This window comes from Centruroides vittatus, unplaced genomic scaffold (genome assembly GCF_030686945.1).
Source record: "Centruroides vittatus isolate TY-2023 unplaced genomic scaffold, ASM3068694v2 contig_926, whole genome shotgun sequence".
NCBI classification, from domain to species: domain Eukaryota; kingdom Metazoa; phylum Arthropoda; class Arachnida; order Scorpiones; family Buthidae; genus Centruroides; species Centruroides vittatus.
In genome coordinates, this window is record NW_027122612.1 from 2,856,820 (window position 1) to 2,869,858 (window position 13,039).

The following is a 13,039-nucleotide window of genomic DNA, read 5'->3' on the forward strand; positions in this document are numbered from 1 at the left end:
CTACGTCAGGGATCTGTTGAGAAAGGCTTCCCAAGCCGATGATAAGATGATCTCCTTTTTAAAATTGATGCAGTGCGTGTTACTGCGGGTGTTGAGTAAGATGTATATAGCTTCAAGCCATTTGAGGTGATCTTGTCGAAACGTGGGGTGAATGATTGCGGCACGGGTGAAAAGAGGCTCTATTTCTTGATCGGATGAATAGACTGCTAGGGCGGTGTTTTGTCTATGGTGTAATATGTCCGCTTTGTGCTCTTTGATCCTCGTCTGTATGTTGCGTTTGGTGGATCCGATGTAGATGGCTTCGCTGTTATCTCTGTGGTCGGCGATGGGTATAGAGTATATTCCCGGAAGTCTGTTTTTATCTGGAGCGTCTTTTCCGTTCCTAAGCCACTCGAAAATCGTTGGGCATCTCCTGAAAGCTAAGCGGATATCCTTTTTCTTCGCTATTTGGTAGTATATGGTCTTCAGTGCCGGATTGTAGGTGATCGGTATAAATTTAGGTGGGGAACCATTGGAAGGAGGGGTGTGGGTGGAAAGAAGCCGTAGTGCCTCAAAGTTGTTTTTGCGTGCAATGTTGTGATATCCGTGTTGTTTAGCTATATTCTTGATGTGCCGCATTTCCGAGTTGAAGGCAGCTTGTGAGGAGGAATGCGTGAGTGCCCTTTTGAGTAGCGCCTTAAAGGCTGCCATCTTGTACTGCGGAGGATCACAGGAGAATGCGGGTATATATAGAGGTTCGGTAGATGGTTTGTGATAGACTTGCGTATTGATGGAAGATTCTTCTACAGTGATGTAAATGTCCAAGAAGTGTGCTTGGGTATGGTGGGCTTGATCCAGTTCTAGTGTTAATCCATATGGGTTGTCGTTGAAGGTGTCCACTAAGGCTCTGATATTTGGGATGTCCTTCCATAATATAAGGATATCATCAATATACCGTTGGTAAAGGAGGATATGTGAGCGTTGAGAAGAAATGACTTCTGATTCCAGTTTTCTGACCACAAGCTCACAGAGGTCTCCTGCGACTGGGCTACCCATAGGTACACCCCGTTGTTGTTGGTACGTAATGCCGTTGAATTTAAAGAACGAGTTAAAGCAGATCAGGTGTGCCATTTCGAGGATGTCAGGTTGTAACGTGCTGTCTTGAGTGATGTTCATAAGTGTATCCCTTATTGCGCAAAATACCGGTGGGAGTTTGATAGAAGGATATAAAGATTTAAAGTCTAGTACGGTTATAAATTTCGGAGGTGTTGGTAACCGTTTGAGTGTATTGGCAAGATCTGCCGGGTTGGTAACGGTGTGCGGATACCCTTGCAGGTGAGGAATAAGTAACTTGTGAGTGGCTTTTTCTAATAGGAACGTGGGTGCTCTGGCCTTGTCCACCACCGGTCTGAGTTCTTTTCCGGGTTTATGAGTTTTCGCGAAGGCAAACATTCTGGGTGTATCCGGTGCAGGTGTAACGATGTTGTGGAAGCCCATCCGTTTCGCTAGTTTCGAGGTGGCGAAGCGTTTCATCCTGGCTTGGAGGTTACTGATGGCACTGGGGTCGGCGGTGTTACTTTGGGTGGCTTGTATGTGATTCTGTAACATGGAGTTGTAGGTGTCCCTTTTCAAGAGGACTAAGGAGTTGCCTTTGTCAGCTCTGATGAGGGTGATATTATTTTTGCGCATCCAGGAACGAGTCCGTTCGACCTTGTTTCTTATTTGTGTTTGTTCCCTCGATGTCTTATGGTTTTTGAGAGTATGGGTAATTTTCCACCTGTAGAATTCTTTCTCAACGGCCGGGGAACCCGCTAGAAGAGCTTCGATTTCCGGAATGTTGTCGATTTTATCGACGATGGGATGCGGAGCATATTTGGGGCCTAATTGCAGTACTTCGGTGACGTATGAAGGAGGTTTGATGTTGTCCCACGTGATGAAGGGGAACGATGGCGTGGTTGCCTGGTGTGGTAATTGAATTTTTCTAATCCACCGTAATTTATTAAGGTATTTCTTCTTGTAGGAAGTGGATAGCTTTGCCTGTATTTCAACGAGTCTGGCATTTTCTTTTTTTAAAGAATCCTTGCTGCGGTCGTATAGAGCGTCTTCTACACGTATCAATTGTGCCAATGCAGAAAAGATGAGTTTTCTGGTTGTTCTAATGGCTCTGTTTAAGCACATACTCTGGACTTTCTGAAGTAAGGGTTCGTTTCCGGGTGGTAACTTGATTTTGAATATCGACATCGGAAGCAAATTATTTCTTTTACATTGGGATAGGAATTCCAATCTGGCTCTGGCCCTAGTTAGGGTGATGAGCGTACGTTGGTAGTTGCTAGCCGGCATCGCTAATTAGACAAAATATATAAAGGAACAACACCGGAGTGAAAATAAATGAAAATCAACAACTTTAGTGCCTTTGACCGGTGTGCTTCTCTCTTCTTTCTCTGTAAAACGCAAACGTTTTCGAACCTCGTTGGTTCTAATTATTTTCGTCTTAGGAGTACGCCATCAAAAAAGTTTGGAGATCAAATTGCACTAATGTATACAGCAATGTTTTTCAACCACAATATCGCTTAAAGAGGTTTCGTGCAATTTTAAAATCGTGTTGTATAAATAGTATAAGTATTGTATAAGTATAAATGGAAGATTGTTCTCAAATAAACGTTCACGTAGTCATTAAAATTGTATTATAGCAAATGTATATTATTTCATAATATAGGTGAGCCTTTATTTTTTCCAACAAAGTGTGTTATGAATGCTTCCGTATAAGTGTCACATGACCAAATAGGTTTTTTTTTTTTTTTTTTTGTAACTCTTTTCCGCCCTGTGGGCACTAAGAAGGCCTCTTATAGCAAGCCCATTATGGGTTCGGCCAGGCCCACAATGGGGTGGCCGGGTGGTGAGGGACAGGGACCGACATACCAAATAGGTTGAAAAACATTGCTACGCAGTGATCCTTTGTTTCTAGCTTTTTAAATTTTGTTTTATACTTCTGTAATTGCAACAACCTTAATTTTGAAAGTAAAGATACATTTTATAAAAGAAACAAATGCTATTAACGGGAAAGATATCTGCGGATGCATGTGGCATGCGAGTGCGGATGTTGGAGTCGATTTCATTTAATATCCCAGGATAAATTAAAGACGATACCACGAAATTTGGCACGGTAACTTGATTACGAGGGACATCGATGATGATAAAGATGGAGGAGGTGGGAAAATAGTGGGCGATCTCGAGAGAGATCTGACTTAACGAAGATTACTCGTTATTAGTATTTATGATTAATTTTATAAAACCAATCACTACCCACAAAATTAAGGTTTTCGTCATCTTATAGTAATGTTCGTATTGATGTTATTAAGATATCGAAAAACATACCTGTAAGCATTGCAGGTACAGAAACTGCCGTCAAGCATATGTTTTCAATTATTACCGTTTTATTTTAGATGTACACGAAACACCATACAGTATAAAACCTTCATTCGATGACTACTACGTTCTTCCGTTACCTGTTTTCTCCAGGAGGAGATGTGCTTCACCGATGTAACATTTTGTTTGAAGGCCCACCAGTAGCCAACTGGTCCGAACTCTCAACAACTGGGAGTTCACTCCAGGGTTTGCGCATCGCCAGGACGGACTGGACACGTGGAATTTTCCAAATTTTTTCGCGTCTGTAACGCTCAAATAGAGACCAGTTACTTTCGGAAAAACCTCCCGGAAGGTCTGTTTTCTCGCTTATAAAACAAAAAACATATAACTAGTAACCACGTTACATAATATGTCCATCAAAAAACTTGTCACGGAGCACCATGCCTAGTAACTCATGTCCAACACGAAAGCCCTACAAATTTATTACCAATCAACCGTTTTGGTTGGGTAGACGTATACTACAGTACTTAATATTTCTTACGATCTGACTCCTCTTTAGATGATAAACTGGCTCTGAAAAGAGCCTTTTTGCTCTGAATTCGGCACGTTTAATTTAAATTTTATAAAATCTTACTTTTTTCTCCTTCTTTTTGGTGTTGATTGGAGTTCGTCGCCGCGGTGCTTGCTCTCGCGGCGACGACGAGAAGGTTCTTCATTCAAATTTAAGCTGATGTTGATTTTTTTATTTTTAGGCAACTTAAATTTTACTGAGATCGTTTGCATTTCATCGTTTTTATTGACGACTTTTTTTTCGTGTTTCTTACCTTTTTCATTTATATTCATTGCTTCTTGATCTTCATTCCTTTCCTGTATGTTTACATTACTTTCTTGTTCATTTTGTTCAGAGCTATTAGTTTGGAAAGAGTTGCCCATTTTCACTACCGAGCCGTTAATGTTCGAAAATTTATTTTTTTTAAATTTCGAATATCTCATCACATGAATGATTTTAAAATTTCGAATATTCGATAATTTTAAAATCATTCACGTGATGACAGCGCCGGATTAAGCCTCTAGCGGGCCCTAGTCAAAATTTAAATTGGGGCCCCATTTAAATAAGTTGCTTCTAAACAAATCTTATATAATGTGACATTAGCGTAGCTAGCATGGGTGACACCCGGTGCGGATATCGTAGTGTCACCCTTTTTAACTCTTTTATAAAACACTATTGAATTGTAATATCTTCGCACTCGAACTTGAACGCTATATCGAATATGCGATGTCGCGACGTAAAAGTTTAGATTTAGAAAATAAATCATAACCATACGTCAGTACTACCATGAGATGCAGCCCTAGGAATATTTCTAGATGGTGCGAGAGATCTCGTGGCGTACGGTTAGCTGTTGACCTTTTTTTTTTTTTTTTTAGATAATGGCTAGTCGAGCGGAGCTTAGTAGGAATTGTTAAATACAGCCTTTTCTGTCCTATCGAATTTCTTAAATAATTTTCAACTCGTTTTGAAACAGAGCAATCTTCTACACTGAAACCGGGCCCCACCGAGTTACGGGCCCTAGACATTTGCCTACTTTGCCTATTCGATAATCCGGCCCTGCGTGATGAGATATTCGAAATTTAAAAAAATAAATTTTCGAACATTATCGGCTTTAAAAATCGTTAATGAAAATGGGAAACTTTTTGCAGATCGAAAGCTCTGAACAAAAACAACAAGAAATTAATGTAAATAAACAGGAAATGAATGTAAATCAAGAAGGTAAGGAACATGAAAAAAAAAGTCGTTAATTAAAACGATGATACCCAAACGATTTCAGTGAAATTTTAAAAAATAAATTTCCGAACGACTTGAAAAATCGTTAAAATGGGGAACGTCTTTTCCGTAAGCTCTGAAAAGAAACACGAAGAAAATAATGAAAGTCAGGACTTAATTAAAGAAAATGAACAGGGGGAAAAAATGGAAGAAGTAATGATTAAAGAAAATGAACAGGAAAATAAAACTAAAGAAGTAATAATTAAAGAAAGTAAAGATACCATCGACATACAATTTAAGATTCCGAAGAAAAGAAAATTTAACATCAGTCTTGACATCAATGAAAAAAGTCCTCGATCTCGATCGAAAAGAAGAAAAAAGAGCAAAAATTAATTAAATTATTTTTATTAATTTAAATTATTTTATTAATTTTATTAATTTAAATTATTTTATTAATTATTTAATTAAATTAATTAAATATGAAAATAATTTTCTTGAAATTTTAGACAACAAAATTAAAGATAAAGGATTTTGATGAAATCAGAGCAACAAAAGGCTCTTTTAAGAGCCAGTTTATCATCTAAAGAGGAGTCAGATCGTAACAAATATTAAGTACTGTAGTCTACGTCTACCCAACCAAAAATAAATTTGTAGGGCTTTCGTGTTGGACAGGAGTTACTAGGCATGGTGCTCCGTGACAAGTTTTTTGATGGACATATTATGTAACGTGGTTACTAGTTATATGTTTTTTGTTTTATAAGCGAGAAAACAGACCTTCCGGAAGGTTTTTCCGAAAGTAACTGGTCTCTATTTGAGCGTTACAGACGCGAAAAAATCTGGAAAATTCCACGTGTCCAGTCCGTCCTGGCGGTGCGCAAACCCTGGAGCAAACTCCCAGTTGTTGAGGATTCGGACCAGTTAACTACTGGTCTCGGACGAACGAATGGGTGTCTCGGTCGTCTAGATGTTGGACGATCATCCCTTTCGTTATCTTCTGGTGCAATTTCGTCATCATCCTGTTTGAACTGTTGAGATTGTTGCCTATGTCGTCGAGGATAATAGCAACATCTAAAATTGCGTCGTCTCTCTGCTGCATATGAGCTTCCTTTAACGTGAGATCCATTAGGTCCAGTTACATTTGCAGCTTCATTTCCTTTCTCTCCAATAACATCAAATTCTACGATTTCTCCGCCTCCCACACTTCTCACGACTTTCTGAGGATTATTTTTTGTAATGGCTGTCCGATGTACTACAAATGTCTTCTTTCGTGTCATTCCTGTTAATGAATCCATAGCCATTTTTCACATTAAAAGACTTCACTGTTCCATCCGTTTGACTTTGCGTTTTTTCGCTTTCATTGTAAGGCTTACAAGAAATGGTATTAAATTCGAAAGTCAGCTTTTCTTTTTTAGTTGCGCCGAAATTATTTACATCCTTAGCCACAAGGGATGGGTACTCATTAAGTGATTTAGTGTTTTGAAAGCCGTTTTCTTTACTCCGCTCGACAGAATGCGAAAGAGGCGTCTGCACTTTTCCATACGCGCCGTCTGATCTAACAAGTGTTGATTCAGCCGCCGAATTCTCTACGGGAATAAAAATTCGAGCATAATTAACACGAATAGTATTTTGACTTCGTTTTCCTATGACCTTGAATCCATGGTTCGTAATAGAGAAATTCAACTTATTCAGAACATCTATTCCAACTATTATAGAATTACACAGATCACTTTCTAACACGTAAATATTTGCAGAAAAAGAATATTTGTCAATCTTTATTTCTCCTTCGAAGAAACCTAACGGAGAAATACTATTCCCATCTAATCCAATTAAAGATGCATTATCGGAATTTAGTTTCGGAGATCCTATTTTTTCATAAAATTGCCTAGGTATCATCGTTACGTCCGACCACGTGTCAATGAGCCCTTTTGTTTTGGCGCCTAGAATTTCAACATCCGTTTCAATTTTGTTGTTACGCTTAGGGAAATGACTTAGTTCCATTTTGTTTACTTCTTTTTGAGGACAAGCGTTAGCTTTATGGCCAAATCTTTTGCACAACACTTAATACCTTCAGATTTATATAAACAATTACTTGAAATGTGACCAATTTCATTACAATTAAAACACTTGACAATTTTACTGTCATGCTTATTTCGATAAGGCTGGGTTTTTGGTGCTCTCTAGGTAGATTTGGTTTAGATTGAAATGAACGAGAATACGTAGACCGGATTTTTTCATACACTCTTAACTTCTCACGAAATTCCGTCAAATTATCTGTGCCGTACAACATCGCTTTGTTGCTAGGTGCGTCACGTATCCCTGAAATAACATATTCAATCAATCCGTCGGATTCAATTTTTCCACGACTAGCGAGTTCTTGCATTTTAAAGAAATATTCTTGTACAGACTCATTTGGGAGCATACCAAATACCGTGCAATCGTGCTGAATTGTACTTACTACCAAATTCTGCTTTTAATTCCGATTTCAATTTATCCCAGGAACTGATACCACTTTGACTATCAGCAAATAATTTCGCTAATCCTGTTAGGGATTGTTTTGCAAATATAAATTTATGCAAATCAGACCAAGTCATAATTTTAGCAAAATCTTCGAATGCATCCAGCCGTTTATCAATAGAACAGTATTCACTACCATCAAAAGATTTCACTACATTTTTGACGTCATGAAAATTAATGGAAAGTTTAGTCATATCCGATACTTGCAGGCAATTATTGCTAAGTGAATTATAAGTAACAGTTTGAACATCTAAAACATCTTCGTCTCCGGTATCAACGTCTGCCAAGATCAGATCTGATTGTAATAATTTTAAATCGGAAAAAGAAAGAACAAGTCTTTCGACAATTTCGTCTTTAGTACCGTCATATTTAACATTTAATAAGTTGCACAAAACAACTAGATCGTTTAACCGAAAGTTCTCATTAATATATTGTACTTTCTTTTTTAAGTTTTCGTCCTCTTTGGATGGAAAATTGAATCCACCAAAGGTTTTCAACCTTATCCTGTTATTCCTATCTCCAACCTCTTCAAATATAAGTTGATGCAATAATTTTATTGAACTTGTCGACGCCGACTTTAGTGTTTCGCCGATAATTTCTACGAGCGTCGCCATCTTAAAAGTAGAATTTTAGAACTACTTACAGTTTGTCGATACGTAGCTTGAAGTCAATCCAGAATGCCGATGTATTCTGAATGTCCAACGTCGAAATTTTCACAAAGCAGAAATGTCTGCAAATGTCTAGTGTACTCACAAAACCAAAACACTGTTCGTCAAACCTCCACGAACCAAGCTTAATCCAATCCCGGGCGAGTTCCCATTTTTGTAGGATTTTCTTTTCGTCTTGTCTCCTACTTTTGAAACTTCGTTCGTGCTTAGTCCAATAAAGACACTTAATTGCTTGCTAAACTAACATTTAATTGTGATACTAGACATTAAAATTAGCGACATAAGCATTGAACATTAAATTTGAATCGTCTCGTCTTAGAAAAGCAGAAAATGTCCCGTCTGGACTCGTCTTTCATCTTTTTCCCGCCTTTTTCTCGTAACCGTCGTCTGGCTACTCTCCTGAATTCTCGTCTGGTCTCGTGACGTGCGACTAGAGATCCGGATGGCACAACGCGCTGATTGGTCAGCTGAATGACGTCAACTCACTGAAATAGGAAATGCTGGTCGATTACCCTAGATCTCATATTGTTGTCGTGAAAGGGAACAGCTAGTTTTAAATTGATTTTTCTTTTCAAATTTTGTATGTGTATGTTCACATATGCATACAAAATTATATCCCATAAATACGATTTTTAGAATGATTATATTATGTATTTATTAGACTCAATATATTGTATATTATACGTACTGTACATAGACATTTTATATTTCATATTATTTTTTAAACTTAAAAATATTTAATATTTTTTTATAAAAAACAAAAGTTATAATAAGAAATAAACAGAATCACAGTTTAATATTACTTTTTAGAAGATATTTGACAACGTTTTTCACAAAGCGAGTCATCAAAATTTGGTTGAATATATTGAGCTGATGCAATTTTTAAAATTGATGATAAATGTCGATCGGTTAACCTCGACCTTTCTGAATTTTTGTTATTTTTTATTAAAGAAAATAGTTGCTGGCATAAATAAGTGCTTCCGAACATAGCCGGTATACGGGTAACAAACGATAACATTTTAGGAAACCGATCTACAGATATGTATAAAAATCTGGAATTCCAACTTGCATATATTTTTGCTTCAGCAAATTAGCACATCGGATTTTAATTAATTCCATTTGTAAGTTTTCATCAACGGTTTCAATATCGATAGATAGGGGTGAAGTAAAAAGACGAAATTGTAATTCACAGCTTTTAAAATTAGAAAAACCTTCGATCGAATTCTGTAAATTTTAATTTAGGTGATATTGGCAGCTTTCAAAGCTTTCTTTTCCTATTTGTTTTCGGCAAAGTAATCATTTTTGTTTGACAGCGTTAATACTATCAAATAGCGTTGTCATAACACGATTTTTGCCTCGAAGCTTAAGATTAAGTCGATTAAGATGACTCGTAATATCAACCGAGAAAGCCAGGACCTTTATCCTTTGTCCATCTTTTAATTCAGCGCATTCATAATTTTTTGTTTTCAAGAAAATTATGATTTCGTCCAGCAATTTGAAGAATCGTTTTAGCACTTTATGACTCGAAAGCCAACGAACTTCCGTATAATATGTTAGATCGGTGTATTCACATTCCAGAAATGAAGCAAATTGAAATTATTAAGTCCACCTGCTCGAATATAATTTACAAATCACAAAAATTACGACGTTTACAAAGTAGATTCACACAAACAGTCAAAGTTCCGAAAGTCACTATTCCTGAACAGATCCGTCGAAAAGACACCTTGCGACGTATACTTCGGATACAGTCACTCGTCACGGCAATAGTAGACAAAACACCTTACGGCAGAGCGCACAAACGTCCGTCTTGACGTTCCAGCAAACACTTGACTTTTGCGCCAAAACCTTTCCTTTTATACGGATTGTAGCAATCGCCGATGGACAAATTGGCACGTAGCAGTCTTCCACGATGTTCGCCGGCCAATCATCGTTCGTAGATTCAAAGCCGCGGCCTTTATCCAACTGTCTTTCCTAGCGTCGACCAATTTGAATTGGTTGGACGAAATACGGAACGGACAAACACAAAAAGGGCGGGAATCGTACAGTTCAAAAAAGTTCAAACTTTCCAACTTCGAGCGTCAAAGCTTGATATTTAAAAATTTTTTTAAAGTCTCGGCGGGCCGCAACCCAGGTGTAAGTGGGCCGCAAGCGGCCCGCGGGCCGCGTGTTTGACATGCTTGCCCTAGACCTCATATTGTTGTCGTGAGAGGAAACAGCTAGTTTTAAATTGATTTTTCTTTTCAAATATACATATAAATACTGTAAGTGTGCATTCGAAATGTTTCCTTGCAACATTTGTGACAAAGAGTACGAGGCAAAGAAAAGCTTAATTAGACATCAATGGTCTTTTACACAACGTTGTGATATGTCAGTTAGGAAAAAATTTGCCTTGACCATTTTCTTTAAGTGAAGAATGTTTGAACCTGGCATGTGTCTCAATTAAAAGTTTAAGACAGCACTGTATTGAAAAACACGGCTATGAAGAATGTGAAGAGCAGCTAACGTTTAACAATATGTCAGGTAAATTTTAAGTGTTAAACCAAATTTTAGTGTTTTTAAAGCAGTTCTCAATATAGGCGATTCTTAAATTAATGGTATATCTGAAACATATAATGTTAAAAATGTGTTTAACAGATAGTTTTGTAGTATGACAAATATTAAGATTAAACACTGTATGACAATGAATTGAATACTACTTTTTTGGTAGAAGTCACTTTTAGTTAATTTATACCTACTTTTTAGTTTTTAGCCGGTTTGGATTTTTATAAGTTGTGTTTTATGTGTAAGCTGCAAGACTTGGTATTATAAAGTTCTTACTTGTTTTCCTAAAAGTGAACTTTTTGTGGAGTGTCCTTGTTTAATTGGAGTAAATAATAATAGCAATTTTAATTTTATAAGTTACAATAAGCTGTTTAAGTTACAAAAAAAGAAATGTATAAAAGTTATTCATCTGAGAAACTAATTAATATTGTACTTTCTCGCACTAGAATTTTTTGTCTGGAAAGATAAAGAAGAGTAGTAGATATAGTTTAAACAACTTATGTGTACTGTATATTCTTTTATGACATCTTTTCACACAAAAAATTCGGCTAATATTAATAATAAAACAATACTAAATACATGGTCTTTGTTTCGAAAACAACATATTGTAGTCGTATGACAAAAAGAGTTCCAACCCGGAACTGTCGACTTCTATTATTATAAAATGGTAAAAAAAAAGCTTAATTTTAAGGGTAGGAGTGGGTTTTTATAAAAAATTGCAAATGCTAATAATTAGTAATAACAGAGCCGGGAAAGTAAAAGAAAAAAAAAAAAAGAAATTTTAAATCAAATCTCGTTGTAGCCCAGTATTAAACTCTTCGTGTACAACAGTTTGAGTAGCATTAGCTCTACCAAAAAGACAAAACGTTTGATTTTGAAAAAAAAAATTATCGCTGTTTATGGTGTGATTACTCCTTTAATTAATTTTTTTAGAATTTAAATAATTTATTGTTAAAAGAGGTTTAAAAAAATTACAACTACTGAAACTGAATTGATGGTTTTAGTTTACGTAATCGGACAAAGTAATAAAGGTATTTTCGTAAACATTTTTATGGTATTCTTACTGTTTTATGATAAAAGTAATTCTATTGGGACATGGCATCCTATAGCTATAAAACCGGTGTTCCTATTATGCAAAAATTTAGGTTATATGGAAGTTCTCAGCAAATAACCAGAGAGTTATTTGCTAAGAAGATAGGTGGCAAGGTGGGCAAGTAAGAGTTCAGTGGGAGCCGAAATGTAGATTTTGCAAAATGCGTGGGAGCCGCAGTTCTGTACTGCCGTGGCGGATAGTATGGTAAGACAGGGAAGGATAGGATGTCCCCCATCCGGGTCGAGAACTTGTTTTAAAAGAATAGATTTGAAATGTCAATTTAATTTATTCCACCAACTTAGAAATAAATTACTAAATATTGCATATATATATAATTACACATTTCCACAAAATTGTGGAAATAAAATTGTAAAAATAATAATAAAAAACAGAAATTAACACTTTCAGCAAGAGCCGCATTTGCCCATGTCTGCCATATATATTTCTTAATCAGATTTGTTGTATTGATTTTACAGAGCAGTTTTCCAAATGATATCATATTAGGTTTACAAAGAGAATATACGAACATAAATATTTTTGTATCATATGAAATCAGGAAATAAGTTAACATCAGTTTGAGAAATTCACTACACACTATTAGTTTTTCATTTTATTACACTTAAAATACCTCTTTTAATTATACACACCATAAGTTCGATTGGTTTATCTGGTTACAGCAACGCGACGCGTGGGCGATCTGCCGAAGAGGATGCTTCCCGGGAGGACTTTCTATGAGAAACTGGCCTGTATTTAGGTGTTACTAACGTAAAGGAAACTCGGAAAACTGCACGTTGGCGAGGCGCGAACCCATAACCAACTCATCAATGTTTAGTAGTTTTATCCACTCTGCCACTGATGGGCTCAGAGGTTCGATTGACCTATAGTGGGACAGTTGGATGGAGAAGGACACGATCAGACATACTTCATAAACGAATTGAGCCTTCTGTGAAAACTGAGCCGAACTGGATTCGAATATGAATCTCTCAGGTCAGCAGATTGGTGCTTCCGTGTTCTTATATATCTGGCTATCATATACCATTAGCTACGTATAATTGATTAAGTTTCAAATTTTTAACACTGCGAAATTGGGGGTTTGAGTGTTCTACAAGATTACTT

At 36.7% G+C, this 13,039-nt stretch overlaps 1 protein-coding gene across 1 annotated transcript; it reads right to left on the bottom strand.

The window, feature by feature from the left end:
- On the bottom strand, positions 1 to 2,319 carry LOC136984675 (uncharacterized). The gene has a single exon (XM_067281750.1). The coding sequence runs from the start codon at positions 2,317 to 2,319 to the stop codon at positions 1 to 3; it is 2,319 nt and encodes a 772-aa protein (XP_067137851.1).
- Between the last annotated feature and the right edge of the window lie 10,720 nt (positions 2,320 to 13,039).